Here is a 20,169-nt window from a genome sequence, read left to right on the forward strand (position 1 = left end):
TTGGATGAGGGAGTTGAAGGGTGGGTCAGTAAATTTGCAGACGATACGAAGATTGGTGGAGTTGTGGATAGTAAGGAGGGCTGTTGTCGGCTGCAAAGAGACATAGATAGGATGCAGAGCTGGGCTGAGAAGTGGCAGATGGAGTTTAACCCTGAAAAGTGTGAGGTTGTCCATTTTGGAAGGACAAATATGAATGCGGAATACATGGTTAATGGTAGAGTTCTTGGCAATGTGGAGGAGCAGAGAGATCTTGGGGTCTATGTTCATACATCTTTGAAAGTTGCCACTCAAGTGGATAGAGCTGTGAAGAAGGCCTATGGTGTGCTCGCGTTCATTAACAGAGGGATTGAATTTAAGAGCCGTGAGGTGATGATGCAGCTGTACAAAACTTTGGTAAGGCCACATTTGGAGTACTGTGTACAGTTCTGGTCGCCTCATTTTAGGAAGGATGTGGAAGCTTTGGAAAAGGTACAAAGAAGAATTACCAGGATGTTGCCTGGAATGGAGAGTAGGTCTTACGAGGAAAGGTTGAGGGTGCTAGGCCTTTTCTCATTAGAACGGAGAAGGATGAGGGGCGACTTGATAGAGGTTTATAAGATGATCAGGGGAATAGATAGAGTAGACAGTCAGAGACTTTTTCCCCGGGTGGAACAAACCATTACAAGGGGACATAAATTTAAGGTGAAAGGTGGAAGTAGGAGGGATATCAGAGGTAGGTTCTTTACCCAGAGAGTAGTGGGGGCATGGAATGCACTGCCTGTGGAAGTAGTTGAGTCGGAAACATTAGGGACCTTCAAGCAGCTATTGGATAGGTACATGGATTACGGTAATATGATATAGTGTAGATTTATTTGTTCTAAGGGCAGCACGGTAGCATTGTGGATAGCACAATTGCTTCACAGCTCCAGGGTCCCAGGTTCGATTCCGGCTTGGGTCACTGTCTGTGCGGAGTCTGCACGTCCTCCCCGTGTCTGCGTGGGTTTCCTCTGGGTGCTCCGGTTTCCTCCCACAGTCCAAAGATGTGCAGGTTCGGTGGATTGGCCATGATAAATTGCCCTTAATGTCCAAAATTGCCCTTGGTGTTGGGTGGAGGTGTTGAGTTTGGGTAGGGTGCTCTTTCCAAGAGCCGGTGCAGACTCAAAGGGCCGAATGGCCTCCTTCTGCACTGTAAATTCAATGATAATCTATGACAAAGGTTCGGCACAACATCGTGGGCCGAAGGGCCTGTTCTGTGCTGTATTTTCTATGTTCTATGTTACGGATGCTGAAGGAAGTGAGCGTAGGACTTGTGGAGGCATTAGCCATAATGTCCCATCTTCCTCTGATGCAGGTGGGTGCCAGAATACTTGAGAACTGCAGCTGTTACACTCTTGTTCTAAAAAGGCTATAAATATTAGTCCAGCAACTACAGACTTCAGTGGGGGAGCTTTTAGAAAGTATAATTCAGGACAAAATGATCACTTGGACCACGAAAACCAACACAGATTTGTTAAGAGAAAATTGTGTTCAACTAACTTGCTGGAATTCTTTGGTGAGGTAACAGAGGATTGATGAGGGTAATGCTGTTGATGTGGTGTGCATTGACTTCCAAAAGGAATTTTGATACGATGCTGCAAAACAAACTTGTGGACTAAATTGGAGATAATGGAATAAAAGGGACAGTACCAAGATAATTTGGCTGACTGACGGGAAACTGAGAGAGGTGATGAATGGATATTTTTTTGACGAGAGGAAGGTTTATAGTGGAGTTTCCTAAGGATGGGTGTTAGGACCCCTGTTCATCCAGATGTATGTTAACTGTTGCTCTTTTTAGCCTTAGTTTATTAGCTCTGATTACGTTACCTTTGCTCACGAGTCGCCAGGTATCTTTCTGATACCGCCACGTGGTTCAAGTTCAAGTTATGATTAATAAGTCAGCACACCGCTTAGTAAGATTGAAATCAACGGTCATTTATTACATACAGCAAGTAATGTTTACACAATCCTACTATCTATAGAATAAACCTGTCACTACTGGCCAATACTTAACTTTAGGAAGAGCCCACCAGGTCAGGGAAACGAATGGCTTATCCAATCGGATTTGGCCCGCGGGATTCAAAAGGCTGCTACAGGTCGATGGCTAGGAGTCTTTATCAGATAGCGATCGCTGGACTCAAACTTACGATTGCCGGTTGCTGTTCTTGCGGAGGTCTCGAGCAGGCGAAGAAAGGAGAGAGAGAGAGAGCGATCTGAACTTGACCCCTCACTTTATAGGGCCCAGGGCTTCCCGCCTCTCGGGGCGGCCCTTGACCCTGAGTCCCAGGTGATTGGACTTGTTCCCAATCACTGGGTTTGATATGTCCAATTGCGAGGCGATTCCTCGATCGGGGGGGGGGGGGGGGGGGGGGGGGGGGGGGGGGGGGAGGGGGAGGTTGTTCACCTGCCTTTGTTTCGGCCACAGCAGGCGCCGACAGGTCTGGCCCGGTATTCAATTGCTAATATGTTGCAATTGTTCCCGGGGATAGCTGATTAAACTGCAGATGTCTGGGTGGATGGGCTGTTAATAAGCCCTGAGTATCGATCTGGGCCAACTTCCCCAGAGCCGAATATGCTATTCTGTCTGCAGCTGTCCGTTTCTGTCTTGTGACCTGCTTTTCCCAGCAGCCTTTCCGGTTAGCCATTTTAAATCGGGTTTTGGCCAAATTAATCGGGAAGCAGCCATTTTACGTGGCTACATAACGACTTAGACCTTTGTATCCAGGGCACAATTTCAAAATTTGTGGATGATACAAAAATTGAAAATATTGTGAACCATGAGGAGGATAGTGGTGTTGAGCTTCAAAAGTAATAAATCTTACAACACCAGGTTAAAGTCCAACAGGTTTGTTTCGAATTACTAGCTTTTGGAGAACTGCTCCTTCCTCAGAAGCTTCAAAAGGACATGGGTTGGTAGAATGGGTGGACAAGTGGCAGATGAAATTTAATGTCGAAAAGTCTGAAATGATTCATTTTGGTAAGAGGAATGTAGGGAGACTATATAAAATAAAGGGTACAATTCTAAATGGGATGCAGGAGCAGAGCAACCTTGGTGTAAATATGCATAAACATTTGTGACAGAGCATGATTAATACATAATGCAGCATCTTTGGCTTCATTAGTGGTGGTACAGTATAAGAGCAAAAGGAAGTTACGTTAAGCTTGTATAGAACACTCAACTAGCGTGTTGCGTCCATTTCTGGGAACAATTAACTACTTTAGAGGAAGTGCAGAATGTTTCCAGGGCAGCACAGTGGGTAGCACTGTTGCTTCACAGTGCCAGGGTCCCAGATTCGATTCCCGCTTGGGTCACTGGCTGTTCGGACTCTGCACCTTCCCCCCCCCCCCCCCCCGTGTCTGCGTGGGTTTCCTCCGGGTGCTCTGGTTTCCTCCCACAGTCCAAAGATGTGCAGGTTAGGTGGATTGGCCATTCTAAATTGCCCTTGGTGTCCAAAAGTATGGTTAGGTTGGATTACGGGGAAAGGGTGGCAGTGTGGGCTTAGGTGCCAAGAGGTGGTACAAACTCGATGGGCCGAATGGCCTTATTCTGGACTGTAAATTCCATGATTAGGATGAGGAAGTTCAGTTATGTAGATAGATCGGAGCTGGGTCTGTTTTCCTTGGAGCTGGGCGTTTGAGAGGAAGATTCATAGAGATATTCAAAACCATGAAGGGTTTGGATAGAGTAGATAGGGTAAAACTGTTCCCACTTGTGGAAGAATAGAGCCAGATGGTACAGATTTAAAAAGAAAATTAAAATTATTCAAGGCTTTTTAACAAAAATATAAATATACAAAAGACCAACCAAAGTGCAGCAGAAGAACATCACATCAACACCAACCCCCCCTCCATCCTCCTTGAAGAAATTGATGAACGGTTCAACCGACCCCCGCAGAGTGAACTTGATCTTTTCTAACTGCAGGAATTTTGCCAGGTCGTTCACCCCCAAACTCCTGCCTTCTGCAACTCCGAGTTCCTCCAACATAACAAAATCCGTCTCCGGGCTATCATGGACGCAAAGGCCAATACATCGGCCGATCTCACCCCCTGCACTCCGGGTCTTCAAACGCACCAAATATTGCCATCTCCAGACTCTGGGACACCCTTGCCCCCAAAACCTCGGGCATAACATCCGAGAAACCCTGCCCCTGCCAGAACCCCATCAACTTTGGACAAGCCTAAAGCATGTGGACATAATTCCCCCCCCCCCGGCGTACAGCTCACACCTGTCATCCACACCCTCCGAAAACCTTCTCATTCTCGCCACCGTCATGTGGGCCTATGCACCACTTTAAACTGGATGAGGCTTAACCTAGCACATGACTAGGACACATTCATCCTCCACAAAGCCTCAGCCCATGTCCCGGCCCCCAAGTCGTCCTCCCATTTGCGCTGAACATCCTCCATCATGCCACCCTCCCATTCCATCAATTCTTTGTAAATATCCACCACCTTCCCCTCCCCTATTTTTTCCTCTGACAGAAGCTGATCATGTAGCAGCACGCGATAGATGGCACGTCCCTCCTCTCAAAATCCCGAATTTGCAGGTACCTAAGCCTATTCCCCTTGGGCAACTCGTACAATTGCTCCAACACCTCCAGCCCTATAAGCAAGTTACTGAAGTACTCCATTCCCACCTGTCACCACCCCTGGAACCATCCAGTCTCGCCGATACAAACCTGTGGTTATCACAAATAGGCGTCTACAATTACATAACCTCTAACCCCAAGTGCTTCTTATACTGTCCCCACACCATGAAGGCTGGCACCACCACTGGACTAACAGAATACCTGGCCAGCTGGCAGAGGAGCCAAAAACAAAGCCCTCAAGCTCATTCCCCTACAGGATGCTGCCTCCACCCGTCCCTAAACCAACCTTACCTCTACAGCCCAATAAATTATCACATTCGTTAACGCCAGCTCTCTTTCCCCCCCCCCCCCCCCCCCCCCCCCCCCCCCCCCACCCTTGGAGACAAAGGTAGGGAGTTCTGAAACACTAACAGAAACCTTGGCAGCACCGTCATTTTTACTGTCTGCGCACGCCCTGCCAGCGACAACGGCAAAACATCCCACTTCCTGAAATCCGCCTTCCCCTCTCGCAATTGGGACAAGTTCAACCTATGCATTTGGGCCCAGCTCCGCGACACCTGGATACCAAGGTATCTAACACTTGCCCCCAGCACCCTAAATGGCAACTCTCCTTACCTCCTTTCGCCAAGGTGAAAAGCAACAGGAAGTTGGCACCCCTGCCTTGTCCCACAGTGTAACCCAAAGCGTCCCAAACTCACTCTGTTCATCAGCACACTCACCACTGGCGTCTTGTATAGCAACCGGACCCGAACCTCCGCAAAACATCAAACAAATATGCTCGCTTCACCCGATCAAAAGCCTTCTCCATGTCCATCACCACTACTACCTCAAACTCCTGCCTCCCCGAGGACATCAGGTTCAGTAACCTCTGCACGTTCGCCACAACTGCTTTCCTTTCATAAAACCCGTCTGATCCTCCCCAATCAACCCCAGCACACAGTTCTCATTCCACGATGGAAGTGCCTCGGCAATAGCTTGGCCGCCCCCTGTCGAAACCCACCACATTTAGCCATATGCACAAAGCTCCTCAAGTTTAGTGTGCTCACACCCCTCCCAGTCCATCTCATAAAGTCCAGCAACTCCTCTGACGAATGAAAATAAAACTCTTGCTTTTGATAAGTCTCCTATAAGCGGGCAGGGTACAGAAGCCCAATCTTGACTCCCTTCTTGAAGGGGGCAGCCTTTACACGATTAAATCCGGCTCTCCTCTTTGCCAGCTCTGCACCCAGGTCCTGGTAGATCCGCAGCTCACTTCCTTCCTGGGTGCATCTCCTGGTCTGCCTCGCCCACTGCAAAATCTTTTCCTTGTCCAAGCAACAGTGCAACCGTGCCACTATTGGCCTTGGCTCCCCCATCTGCGGCCTCCACAGCCATCTGTGTGCCAGATCCACCTTATCGGGCCAATCAAAGGCCCCCTCCCTGATCAACTGCTCCAACATCCTTGCCACACACTTGGCGGAGTCTGCTCCCTCGCTTCCCTTGGGCATCCCAACTATTCTCATTCTGCTGCCTGGCGTGATCCTCCAGGTCCTCCAAATTCTCTCTCAACCTCTTCTGGCTGTCCACCACTATCCCCAACTCTGCTGCCAGCAAGGTCATCCTCTCCTCATGTTTCCCCACCGCCTCCTCCATCTTCTGAATTGCCAGGCCCTGAGCCTCCAGCCTTTGCTCCACTTCCTCAATCGTCATCCTCAGCAGCTCTACCACCTTAGTCAGGTCCTCCAAGGCCTTCTTTGTCTGCTGCTGGAACTTATTATTTAGAAATCACCATTGCTCCATGGACCACTGGGCAGGCAGTACTGTCCCCTTGCCCTCTGCCATCTTCACCTGCGGCGCACCATGAAAACTGCCCTGCTCTAGCTGCTCTCTTTCTCGTGGCACGTCTCACCTGATCCATGCACCAGACTTGCCTATTACATTCCCCGGACATTCATAGAATCATAGAATTTATAGTGCAGACTATTGGGCCCATCAAGTTTGCACCAGCCCTTGAAAAGAGCACCGTACCTCAGCCCACACGTCCACCCTATCCCAGTAACCCCACCTAACCATTTTTCTGGGCACTAAGGGCAATTCAGAATGGTCAATCTACCTAACCTGCACCTCTTTGAACTGTGGGAGGAAACCCAGGCAGACACTGGGAGAGTGTGCAGACTCTGCACAGACAGTGATCCAAGCGGGAATCGAACCTGGGGTCCTGGCGCTGTGAAGCAACAGTGTTAACTACTGTGCTGCCCGGTACACTCCTTTCGTCCTCAAAAAGACCCCCATTCAGGTAGAGAAGGCCCAACAAAATCCGCCTTGAGCAGGATCCACCAAATGTGCGACCACTCACTCCATGGCCACGGTGTGTGTGGGGTAGAGGCAGGGACAACTGAGGCTTTCAAACGAGAATTCGACTGATTTGTAGAGTTAAAAAAATGGACGGTTACAGGGACAAGGTGGGAAAGTGTGGCTCTCGGTAAATTACTCCTTCAGAGGGCCCTCATTGACACAAGATGAATGATCATTTCCTGTAACATAACTGTTCTGTAATTCAACGACTGGAAAAGACAGTTGTATTAACATGATGTCCAACTTTTCTCCCTCAAGCAAAGCTACCAAAAGCACACTAATTGTTATCCTCACTGCAACTTGAAACATTGAGTCATAGAATTGTGCAGCACCGAACAGGCCCTTCGGCCAATCGTGCCTGAGCCGGTCAAAAACAACCACCTAATCATTCTAAAAACCATTTTCCAGCACTTGGTCCATAGCCTGGTATGTTCTGGAATCGCAAATACACATATAAAATACTTAATGTTATGAGGGTCACTGCCTCCACCACCCTTTCAGGCAGGGAACTCCAAACACCCACCACCCTTTGGGTGAAAATGTTTTTCCTCCAATCTTCTCTAAACCTCCTGCCCCTTAGTTTAAATCTATGACCCCTGGTCATTGACCCCTCCGCCAAGGGGAAAAATGTGTTCCTGCCCACTATATCCATGCCCCTCATATTTTATACATCTCAATCATATCCTCCCTCAGTCTCCTTTGCTCCAAGGAAAACAATCCAAGTATATCCAATATCTCTTCTGAAATAACACACTCCAGCCCAGGCAACATCCTAGTAAATCTCCTCTGCACCCTTTCCAGTGCTATCACATCCCTCCTGTAATGTGGACTCCAGAACTGGTTCAATTTCAACTCATCAGTCAACTTCTTAGAAGCTATCTTATAGCTGTTCTCTAACTAACTTGGTTGGTAAATTAACTATTTGGTATAATAGTTGAAGCATGCATGCCAGGATGGTTTGTGCTGAATTACTTGATCTCTTTGCCTTGGAGGGGAAATGCTCCTGACTATTTTGGTACTCCCTGCTACAAATTGAATATGTGAAGCTTTGCTAAGAACTTTATTAGATTTGGTCATGATGCTTACTACAAAGTCTGCTGAAATTCACTGTCCAGGCTTGCACCAGAAGAATAATTACCTGAGCATGGAACTACTGCCATGAATGGGTCTGCAGTTTAGACACGAGGCAAGAGCTAAAATTGGATCCCAAAGCAGGAATTTTTTGTTTAATTTCTATGACACACAGTTTAATTTTGAGGTGATCTGGGAACTTCGTGTTGAAACATACAAGTTTGTTTACTTTTAAGTACAAAATGAATCCAAACAATGTTTATATTGTAGCTTTTTAATGCAGAGGAATTGTCACAGTATCGGCACTTTCAGAAAATAGATGCACAGGCTGAGGCAGTGGGAGGAGTGGCCCAAATCTGTCTGAGGTAGGTTGTAAGCAGAGGCATGGAATTCCAGAACATTGGGCCTTGACGGCAAAGACAGAGCCAGGTGTAGTGAGATGTAGGGAAAGAAGCATGCATTAAAGACAGTGTCTGATGAACAAAGCTGGGGAGTTGCAGGGCTGGAGGAGGTAACAGAAATAGGCATGGGGGAGGTTTGAAGGGATTTGAAGGTGAAAAGTAAACTGGTGATACTTGTGTGGTCTGGTTGTGAGACAGGAATTGTTGATGAAATGAGATTGGAAGGGTGTTGGTTCGGATGTTGGGTTGGTTGGATGTTGAGAATTGGAGTAATCAATTCTATAGCTACTTCCAATATGGATGAGGGCTTTGGTACAAGATGTCTGGAGACTGATGTGACAAAGATGGAGGTAAGCAGTCTTTAAAATGGAGATGTTAGATTGGATGGTCAGCTGAAACCTGCTTGGGATAACCTAATACAGTGGTCCAGGGCATGAATAGGATTAACATGGGTATAGTGTTTCTGACCCAACTGATTAAGCTCGTGTTGTCTTGATCTCCTTGGCAGATTTTCACATTCAACCCTTTTAAAGAGGGTGGATTATTTGGGGCCTTAGACGACTGATGCTTTCTTTGATCAGACTGCACACCAGTTTCACCGAGGCAGGAGGAAAGTCGGGAAGGAGGAAATTGGTGACGAGGATAAACATAAAAGATCCTGCCAACGTCTGTGTCCCAGAAGATATCTTGGGACTTCCCTGATGTGGCTTTTCTTTTGAAGGAGGGAAAGAACTTGTGATGATATGGCACCATACAAAACCCCTTCCCTCACGCTTTGGGATGTTCTGTAGTTTCTAGTCCTCAGTAGACCAGGGATGGTTCCTTAACTTCATGGTAGTGGTTGACTGGAGGATAGCCATGAGGTTACAGATCGTGGAAGTGCCTCATGGATGTCCAGTTTTGAACTGCTAGGTCTGTTCAGAACTTAGCCAATTTAGCAGACTGGTAGTGTCACAAAAGACAAAGAAGGGTATCCTCAGTCCAAAGGTGCACTGCAATGTGAATGACCAGAGAATCTGTTCAGTGATGATAGTCGATGGGCTGTTGCTAACTTTTCGGTTGGTTCAATTGCTCTGTTTTATTAACTTTGCTCTCGAGTCGCCAGGTATCAGGTAATGATCAATAACTCAATACACCGATTAGTAAGATTCAAATCAAAGCACATTTATTATACACAGTAATCGCTACTCCTGCACACATTCTACGTCTAAGCTACTTCTACAACTGACAGGCCTATACTTCACTTCGGACTGGCCCATCAGGTCAGGGGAACAAATGGCCTTTTGTTCGGGTTCTGAGTCTGCGGGATTTGAAGTTGGTACGGATTGGTAGCTAGGAACGCCTATCTCGTAGCGAGCGTTGAATTAAGACTTACGGTCTTTCGGCGGTCACTGCACCGGTCACGGTCAAGGTTGGTTTGCGTTGCTGGGTGACCTGGGCAGTAAAAAGAGAGCGAGTTGAACTTGGGGCTTAACTTTATAGTCCCCAGGGGCTTCCTGCCTTTCGGGGCGGACCCTGTACCTGGTTCTAGGTGATTGGACTTTGTTCCAATCGCTTGGTTCGATTTCTCCAATACTTGAGCGGTTCCCTGATCGATGGGCGGTCTTGAGGTGTTCGTTAACCTCTTTTGTGTTGGCTCCTGCTGGCGCCGGAGAGTCTGGCTTAGTTTTGTGTGTCCCAAATGTTGCTATTGTTTCCGGGGATTGCTCATTAGTATGTACATGGCTGCTACATTATCATGCTGATGGTCGCTGATATCGAAGCTGTTTGGGCTTTTGCAGAGTTAAATACACAGCAAACCTGCACCTGCTGGTTTCTGTCTGTGTTGGCTGAATTTCCCTTCAGCCTTTGCCGTTCGCCATTTTAAATCGGGGGTTGGCCAATTTAGGTGGCTACAGGGCAAATATTGATCGGGCAACTGATGGGTTCCCCTGGTGCTCTTCAAAATAGTGCTGTGGATGTTTTTATGCACATCTGAGGGAGCAGAATGGGCCTCCATTTGATATCTTGTCCAAAAATGATGCCTCCAAGAGTGCAATGTTCCCTCAGTACTTGATGAAATTTGTACTCTGCTCAATTTGTACTCTGATAGTGTTTTTTAAATCAAAAGCACTGCACTTATCTATTTCTGGCTTGTCAATCCTGCAGAGAGCTGCCATATGTCAAAGTAGGGTTGTAAGTTTAAGTTCTAGCTAACATCGGAGAAAGCTGCCATTGACCAAATCTTTTATGATTTTTTTGTTGTTGTTGAATTTATGTTTATAGAAGTTGTCAATTTCGATGTTTGGAAGTTGATATATTAGGTTCACATTTTCTCTTTGTTTGTCAGTACAAATAAAATAAAGTCACTAAATCTAGCAGCGAGTTCCTGTGTTGTCTCTTGAGTTGCACAATAAATCCAATGGATAGACTAAGGAAATATCTCTTGCTGATTATCACTTGCTGCCTCCATCCCTCAGTTGATTAATCTATGTTTAAACAAGTCCCGAGGGTCTCGAGGCTGCAGAATGTACTTTCAGTGGGAGACTTCATTACAATGTCCGTTGTCAAAAGTGGTTCACGCCATTACTGACTGTCCAAATCCTGAAAGGTCATTTTTGCCAGGCTGACCCTGTAGCAAGTGATGAGAGAACCAACATGAGGGAGAAATTTACTTTATCACATTTCACAGATGTATCTGTCCATTCAAGTATCAGTAGGAATGACCATTGCGCAGTCCTTGTGGAGACAAAGTTCCACTTTTGGACTGAGGATACTCTCCTTTGTCTTTTATGGCACGACCATCTGCTCAATTGACCGAGTTCTGAACAGACCTCTCAGTTCAAAACTGGACATCTGTGAAGCACTTTCACAATCTAACCTCATGATTCAGCCTATCCTCTACTCTACCACTACCATGAAGTCAAGGGACCACCCCTGGTCTACAGAGGACTGTAGAAGAACATGGTAGGTGCCAAGCTGATGGTGGTGATAAAAATACAGGGCAACATGTGTACTGAACAATACGACAGAGCATGATTGGACAGGGTTAAGTGATTCCACAGCCTGCAGACTAGGTCAAAGCCACACTGCTGACTCCAAACAACTGATGAAGGGAAGGGATACTAAGAATATTCTTATTCTCCATGATGACAAAGTCCAGCACATGTGCACGTGACAAGATTGAAGCATTTGCAACCAGCCAAAAGTGCTGAATGAATAATTTTCCTATGGTTCCAATCGAAATACTGCACTTGGATGTTCAGAATGCATTGGATAGAATAAAGGTTATGGGTCCAGAAAAGACTTTGGTCGCAGTGTTGAAGATTGCAAGACTACGCATGCCTGTGCAGCTAAAACATCAGCATCTACCCAACAAAGTGGAAGGTTGCCCAGATATGTCTTGTCCACCGAAAATCTAATCTAGCCATTTGTTGTCTCATCAGCCTATGGTTGCCAATAATTCTATCAAATGATGACACTCATTCACAAGTAATTGGCATACTGCTCTGTTTGAATTCCAGTAAGATCACTTGGCTGCCGACCTCCATACAGCCATAGTCCAAAAAGTGACGTTCTCAGTGAGGTGTGACCATGAAAGCACCATTTAACTGAGTGGTAATAAGAAACCCTGGTAAAATTGATGGTGGGAATCTGCAACACTGTGTTGGTTGCAGTCATACCTAGAAGAAATGAAGGTGGTTGTTGGAGGCCAGTCATGTCTGCTCTGGGCATCATTTGCAGGAGTTTCTCACAGTAGTGTCTTATGCCATGCTATCTTCAGCTGTTTCAGCAATGATCTTTCCTCCAGAAGGCCAGCAGTGGATGGAGGAGTTGAGGGAGGATTATGGACTGGCGCAAGGGGAAGGGCTTAGGTAGCTGCAGCTCCAAGACTTTGTAAAGAAGGGGATTCCGAGCTTTCCAACAGCGCCGGCCCCCTCGTTAGAGATAGTATTACTGGCAGGGGGAGAAGTGGGTGGTGTCGGTGATTTACAGGGAGATTCTGGAGGAGGATCGGGTGTCCAAGGAAGGGATTGAGGCCAAGTGGGAAGAAGAGTTGGCGAGGTAATGGAAGAAGTTCTGTGGTGTGAGGGCTATCAAGGGGGAATGCCTCAACCTCGTGCGAGGTTGGGGCTGATAAAACTGAAGGTCGTGTATTGGGCGCACCTCACGAAAGCAAGGGTAAGCCGGCTCTTTGAGGGGGTGGAGGATGTCTGTGATAGGTGCGGAAGGGCAAACCATGCACATGTTTTGGTCCTGCCCGAAGTTGGAGAGGTATTGGAGGGAGGTCTTTAGCATCATCTCCGGGGTACTGCGTGTGGACTTGGAACCGGGTCCCCATGAGGCCATTTTCGGGGTGTTGGACCGACCCGAGGTGCAGGCGGGTGCGGGGCAGATGTTTTGGCTTTCGTCTCGCTGCTTGCCTGGAGGTGGGCTCTGCTGGGGTGGAGGTCCGCTTCTCCACCGTGTCTCGGCGTGGCGAAGGAACCTACTGGAATTCTTGACCCCGGAGAAGGTGAAATTTGAGCTGACGGGGCCGAAGGAGGGGTTCTGCAATTCATGGGGATCATTTATCATGCAGTTTCGGCAACTGGTTGCCATTGAACACTGGGTGGGAAGGGGGGGGGGGTGTTGGGATTGTATTTCTCCTTTGTTAACTTATTTTTGGAATGTCTGAGTTGATGTATCTGACTGTATATAGATGGGGTTGTTGCTTTGTTTGATCTGTGAAAATGTGGTGAATAATTTTTTTTTTTAAAAAGGTCAGCAGTGGATGATGATTAGTATTGAGTTCCATTCACTGCCTCCAGCTCCTCAAATAATGAAACAGTTCATGTTTGCATGCAGCAAGACCAGGACACAATTTATCCTTGGGCTGATTGGTGACAATTTGCACCCCACAATTCTGGCACCGTTTATTTCCAAAACGGAAGTCTTAACCCCTCCACGTGACATTCACAACCGCATTACCATAATTGAATTAATCCCACCAGTTTTTCTTGTGGCCGGGTGGGACCATTGGCCAGAAACTTAATGGATAAGTACTCTGCTGACAAGAACAGTTAGAGTGACTCGTCTCCTGACTCTTGCAGCATTTATACCATGGAGATGCATTATTCTCCACTCTCCAATTTAGTGCATCTCCAGCAACACTGAAGCTCAACACAGTCAAGGACAAAGCAGTCTGCTTCATTGGCTATCCATCCTCCACTGCCAACACGCTTGTCCATCCTCCACCACCGACACACTGTGCCACCAGTGTGTGCCACTTAGAAGATGCATTTCAACAACCTGCCAAGGCTTTCCAAACCTATGACCACTACCACAGAAGGACTAGAACAATGGCTGTATAGGAACATGACCTCTGCCAAGTCATAGACCATCCTGATTTGGACATGCATTGCCACCCTTTCATTGTCACTGGGTCAAAATCCCAGCATCCCACCACCCAAAACGCCTAACAGCACTGTGGGAGTATCTTCACTACTGGACTGCAGAGGTTCAAGGAAGTGGCCCACTTCATAGAATCATAGAATTTACAGTGCAGAAGGAGGCCATTCGGCCCATCGAGTCTGCACCGGCCCTTGGAAAGAGCACCCTACCTAAACCCACACCTCCATGCTATCCCAGTGACCCTACCTAACCTTTTTTGGACACTCAAGGCAATTTAGCATGGTCAATCCACCTAACTTGAACATCTTTGGACTGTGGGGGGGAACCGGAGCACCCGGTGGAAACCCACGCAGATACTGGGAGAAAGAGCAAACTCCACACAGTGACCCAAGCTGGGAATTGAACCTGGGACCCTGGAGCTGTGAAGCAACTGTGCCAGCTACTGTGCCCCCCTCACTTGCATCTTCAAGGGCAATTGGGGATGAGCAATAAATCATGACCCGACCAGACATGCTCAATCATAAATGAACAAAAGGCAACTCAACCATCCTTCGGAAATGATTGGGTGGTTGCACCCGGACAAAAAATGAGTCGAGTAGAAGGAAAACCTTTTATTGCTGCAGGAAACTGTTTTATCATCTGATACTGATTTTATTTGTGTGTTGCATTCCAGGATTTTTTCATCGTGACATGAAACCAGAAAACCTCCTTTGTATGGGACCAGAACTTATAAAAATAGCTGATTTTGGTCTAGCTCGTGAAATTCGATCTCGTCCACCATACACTGATTATGTGTCTACAAGATGGTAAGAATGTCTTTTCTAATAACCAACACTTCAAATTTCCAATTCCATTTGATATTTGAAAAGTCGTTTTGCACTAGTTAAAGCCATGTCAAGGGCAGCTGTGAAATTCTGCTAAAGTAGTGAATAAAAATTGTATTTCACAGCTGGATATGGCATCCTATTTCACAAAAATTGCTTTTTGTCACTTTTATGGACATGTAAGGTTTTTGCTCCTCAAACTTGTCAATTAGCGTTATGGACAAAACACTCAAACTGACAATATCGTACAACGATCTTCTTTATTGTACCGAACAAAGTTACCACCGAAGTATCAAAGCGCGACTACAAACTGTATCAAAAGCTCATACACAAAGTCATAAGAGGTCTGCAACACAGAAAAGGCTCTTTGGCTCATCACGTTTGTGCCAGTTAAAACAACCACCAAACTATTCTAATCCCATTTTCCAGCACTTGGCCCAAAGCCTTGTAGGCCTTGGCATTGCAAGTGCACATCTAAATACTTATTCAATATTATGAGAGTCTCTGCCTCCACTGTCCTTTCAGTCAGTGAGTTCCAGACTCCCGCCACTCTGGGTGAAAAAGTTTTTACACACACCCCCTCTAAACCTTCTGTCCCCTCGTCAGTGATCCTTCCACCAATTAGAAGTTTGTTCCTGTCTATCTATGCCTCTCAATTTTATGAATCCCAATCATGACCCCTCTCCATATCCTCTGCTCTAAGAAAAACAACCACAGTCTATCCAATCACTCTCCAGCTCAAGCAACATCTTGGTAAATTTCTTCTGCACCCTTTCTGCTATCACATCACTCTTATTATGTGGATTCCAGAGCTGCACACACTACTCTAGCTGTGCCCTAACTAATGTTTTATACAGTTTCAGCATAACCTCCGTGCTATTAAGCTTTATGCCTCAGCTAATAAAGGCAAGTATACCATATGGCTTCTTCACCACTGTATCCACCTGCTCTGCTACCTCAAGGGACCGGTGTACATGGACACCAAGTTCCCTCTGATCCTTGGGCTTCCCAGGGTTCTGACGTTCATAATGTATTCCCTTGCCTCGTTTGTCCTGCCCAAGTGCCTCACCTCAAACTTATCCGGATTGAATTCCATTTGCCACTGATCAGAAAGGCTAAACTGTCATTGAAGGCTAAACTACCCAATATTTACCACCACACCCCATCAACCCTCCTACATTCATACCTAAATCATTGATGTAAACCACAGACAGCAAGGGCCGGCACCAACACTGATCTTGTGGGACCCCACTGGTCACGGGCTTCCAGTAAGAAAAACACCCCTTGACCGCCATCGTCTGCTTCCTGTCACTCAGCCAGCCAATTTTGGATCCAATTTGCCAAATTTCCTTGGGTTCCATGTGTATCAAAACTTTGTTCTACTAAAGATATCAAAACTCATGCCTTGGCCATAAATATCACCCATTAAGAGGCAAAATTAGTTTCCCACTTGGTAGATTCCAATGTCCCCTGAATCCCAGACCTAGGTGTTGCTTCTTATGATGGTTGTCCCTGCAGGCTATAACTCCAGAAGTTCCTTTGTGTCTCCATCTTATACAAATCTTGCTGGCACTGATCATGCTTCCAGTCACTTACTCACAGGACAGGCACTGATCAATCACTGTCCTTTAGTCACTAATGCTCTGGGAATCGTGTCTCGTTTTATTTCGCTCGGGAGCATGACACTGTTCTGCGTTAAACCACTTTTTTCAAAACATAACTACTGTTAAATCAATTCCTATGCCTGTTCTTCAATGCAAGCATATGTTGTGAGGTTATCCGTTTTGGACCAGAAATGAATAGATCGGGGTATTTTCTAAATGGGAAGAGGTTAAGTACAGCGGATGTCCAAATAAACTTGAGAGTTCAGGTGCATAAATCTTTAAAATGTCACAAGTGTTATGGGCGAGGCGTTTTCAGAACCCAAAAATGTATCATGGAGTTCAACCAACCTCTCCCTTTAATGGATTTGTTGCTTTTCCTAGCACAAGGCTTTTTCCTTGGGTGTGGGATTACAATTATGGACACGTGGACACTGTTTATTCCATGAACTCAACTTAACATCTTAAATAAACATTGGATCTCTTAACACCCCTTACTTCAAAGATAACTCAGAAAATATTGCAACAGTAAATAATTCCTTAAAATGTTCCTTCAAACTTCCAAGAGACTTAACACCTTTAAACAGTATCACGTCAGGTTAAATGATATATATTTTCTGTAGAATGGCAGGGATATATTAGCTTGGTTGATTTCAGGTCCAGCATCTTGCTTTCTTCTTGCAGCTCTCAGGAGCTGACACACACAGACACACACCCACTGCTTTTTAAACTGAAACTAAAAACCTACAAAATGGCTGACCTGACCTCAGCCCCACCCAATCTCTGACATCACTGTTTTCTTAAAGGTACATCGCTTAAACATCCATCTCTTAAAGGTACCCTCACATGACACAAGCAAGTGCAGAAAATGAACAAAAGGCTATTGGAATGCAAGCCTTTATATCTAGAGGATTGGAGTATAAAGACACAAGTTATGCTGCAGCTATACCAAACCCTATTTGGACCTCACTTGTGGTACTGAGAGCAGTTCTGGGCACTACACCGTAGGAAAGGTCAGCCATCATCTCATTGAATGGTAGGACAGGCACGAGGAGCTGAATGGCCTTCTGTTTCTATGTTCCAGCCCCCCGCAACCTTGCTGCTCCCACCGTCCTTGACTTGATATCAAGTTAGCTCTTTTAACCATCAAGCTTTGCTGGTGTTTACGAATACCCATCAGGTTGCAATGTCGTAAACTGATTTGTATTCCCAAAGATAGCTGATTATGTTTGAGCACGGAACCATAAAAGTAGGTGCTAAATTTTCAGTATTTCCTTTGCCTCAATCATACTGTAGTTGTTGGTATACAAGTTGATCTTTGAAGCCTCAAAATCCCTCCAAAAATGGAGTTAACAGCAAATATAAAAGTGAATAAAAGGAGTGTCTAGGCCAAAAATGCGGGGTGGGTGGGGGTCGTGTCGACTTCTAAGTCAAGTCAATAAAGCACAATTTACAGTAACTTTACCAGAACGTAAATTAGTTGGCAGAACTGAACTCAAATGCAGTTCTGTTGAATTTCAGTTAATATTGAGGGAAGAGTAAAGGTGCATCTTAATCCCTGCTGCTAAATAATTCTGATGAGATTAATTAAAAACAGTGAGAAGTAAGTGTGAAATCCTGATGATGAACTAAAACATGAGTTTGTGAGGAGCAGTGCCTTTCCCCTCCTTTCCTCCTGATCAATAAATTGTACTGATAGACTGTGAATATATCTAGCATTTGTTCGAAAAAAAATAGTGCAGAAGGAGGCCATTCTGCCCATCAAGTCTGCACCCACCCTCCGAAAGAACACCCTACCTAGAGACACTTCCACACCCTATCCCCATAACCCCACCTAACCTCTTTTGGACATTATGCGACAATTTAGCGTGGCCAATCCACCTGACCTGTACATCTTTGGTTTGTGGAAGGAAACCGGAGCACCCGGAGGAAACCCATGCAGACCCGGGGAGAAAGTGCGAACTCCACACAACACAGACAATCACCCAAGGCCAGAATTGAATCCAGGTTCCTGGTGCTGTGAGGCAGCAGTGCAAACCATTGCATCACCGTGCAGCCCTATGTGTACTGTTTAATAAAGAAGGACATTTGTTTTAAGGTTATTGGCAACTGCTTTTGTTTGAATCCTTGCACCTTTAGTAGGTTAAAGGAAATGCTTAAGTTCACTGATAACATTATTTGAGTAGCTTTACTTCCTGCAATATTGTTGAACTACAAATATTTAGCTTTTCTGCTCATCCTTTCGGTCCATTTTATTTGTCTATTCTCTCCTAATTTTAACACACAAAAACTATTTTTTTTTTCGAGTAAATGCTAAATGTATTCATATAGCTGATGTATTTCAAAGAAATTTCTAGCACCATTCCACAGCCTCACTTTCCTCTTTCTCCGTACCTCCGACTATTTCGACCTATTTTAGAAGGGAGAGCAACTTCTGAAATTCAGAGCTTGAATATTACTGGAAAAAAAATATGTCAAAGCTTTTTACTTTGCACCCATCAAGACAAGCAGAATAATGCCAAATTTCAAAGAGCAGCAATTTGCAATGCATGAGGAAAAGGGGTGCTGATTGGTTGATTGAAGCATTGGGAGTAAGTCCCATGTCTTCAACATCGAATTCAACAACTTCAGATGATTAGCTCTACCCCACCTCGACCCGTTTGTTTTCATCCATTTCATTTTAACTGTTCTTTACCATTACTTTCTCTCTTTTCTTTCTATGTATTTACCCTATCCCCCCTTTGCATCCCCTTTCCCCTCCCCCCACATCTACATCGATCACAGTTTACCCTCTGATGTTAGTTTCTTTGCAGTTTGGCCTTTTACACCTTTTGTTTTCTCTGGGGACTGCCATTAGCACTCGTTCCCCTTTCTTTCTGTGGCTATTAGCACCCCGTTTCCCTGGGTTCCTGTGGCTTCCTGTGGCTATGACTCCTCTTTCATTCTCACTCCACAGTATAAATATTTCCCACTTTCTCTGTCTTTAGCTTTGACGTGGGCATCTGGACTCGAAACATTAGCTCTTTTCACTCCCTACAGATGCTGCCAGACCTGATATTTTCCAGCATTTTCTCTTTGGAGTAAGTCGCTCCCTGGTGCATTCTCATGGCAATGTCTCAACAAACAGAGCTGACATGCCACCAATCAGCACCTCTTTCCTCTTATAGTATAAATTATTCACTTAAAATGTGACAATCTTGCATCTGTCCTGATGAGTGAAAGACAAAAGGTTTGAACAGCAGGTTGTTTGGTCAGCAAAATATCTGAAGTGTTGCCAAAATTGTTTTAAAGTCAAAAGTCTAAATACTTCAGATTGACTTGATCTTTCACACTTTCAGTAACGAACACAATTGGGTACATTTTTGGTGGTAAGGTTTTAGGAAGGACAGTTAAACTTGTTGATCCATAAATATTTTGCTTTCTATTTGGCAAATTTATGGCAGCAGGTTCTATATTTTAACCTTGATTTCTCATGATGTTGAAGGCAAGGTTCAAAATTCTTGTTAATTTGTGCCCAGGAATGGTGATACATAGCCCAAAGGGTTACTGAAAACTGGTGCATGTTACTTATGGCGTAGCCACCTGCAGTCAAGGTGACTACAAAACACCTACTCCAGGAAGATTGTAATACTCCTCTGAATGCGGATTACAGGGTCAACGGCAGGGTTCTGAGGAATGTGGAGGAGCATGATCTTTGGGGTTCATGTCCACAGATCTCTGAAGGTTGCCACTCAAGTGGATAGAGCCGTGAAGAAGGCCTATAGTGTGTTAGCGCTTATTAACAGGGGGCTTGAGTTTAAGAGCCGTAGGGTTATGCTGCAACTGTATAGGACCCTGGTGAGACCACATTTGGAGTACTGTGTGCAGTTCTGGTCACCTCATCATAGGAAGGATGTGGAAGCATTGGAAAGGGTGCAAAGGAGATTTACCAGGATGCTGCCTGGATTGGAGGGCAGATCTT

General features: G+C 45.6%; 1 protein-coding gene across 6 annotated transcripts in view; it reads left to right on the forward strand.

Annotated features, from left to right (window-relative positions):
• Positions 1-20,169, forward strand: part of mak (male germ cell-associated kinase) — a 99,562-nt gene that overhangs the window by 40,952 nt on the left and 38,441 nt on the right. For all 6 annotated transcript variants that reach the window (XR_011940655.1, XR_011940654.1, XM_072498592.1 and 3 more), the window contains one exon: positions 14,457-14,589. Coding sequence is in view for 4 of the 6 variants with exons in the window: in XM_072498592.1 (XP_072354693.1) it covers positions 14,457-14,589 (133 nt within the window). In the remaining 2 variants the exon portion in view is untranslated. The remainder of the gene's footprint in view (positions 1-14,456; positions 14,590-20,169) is intronic.

This window comes from Scyliorhinus torazame, chromosome 4, assembly GCF_047496885.1.
Source record: "Scyliorhinus torazame isolate Kashiwa2021f chromosome 4, sScyTor2.1, whole genome shotgun sequence".
In the NCBI taxonomy this organism is placed as follows: domain Eukaryota; kingdom Metazoa; phylum Chordata; class Chondrichthyes; order Carcharhiniformes; family Scyliorhinidae; genus Scyliorhinus; species Scyliorhinus torazame.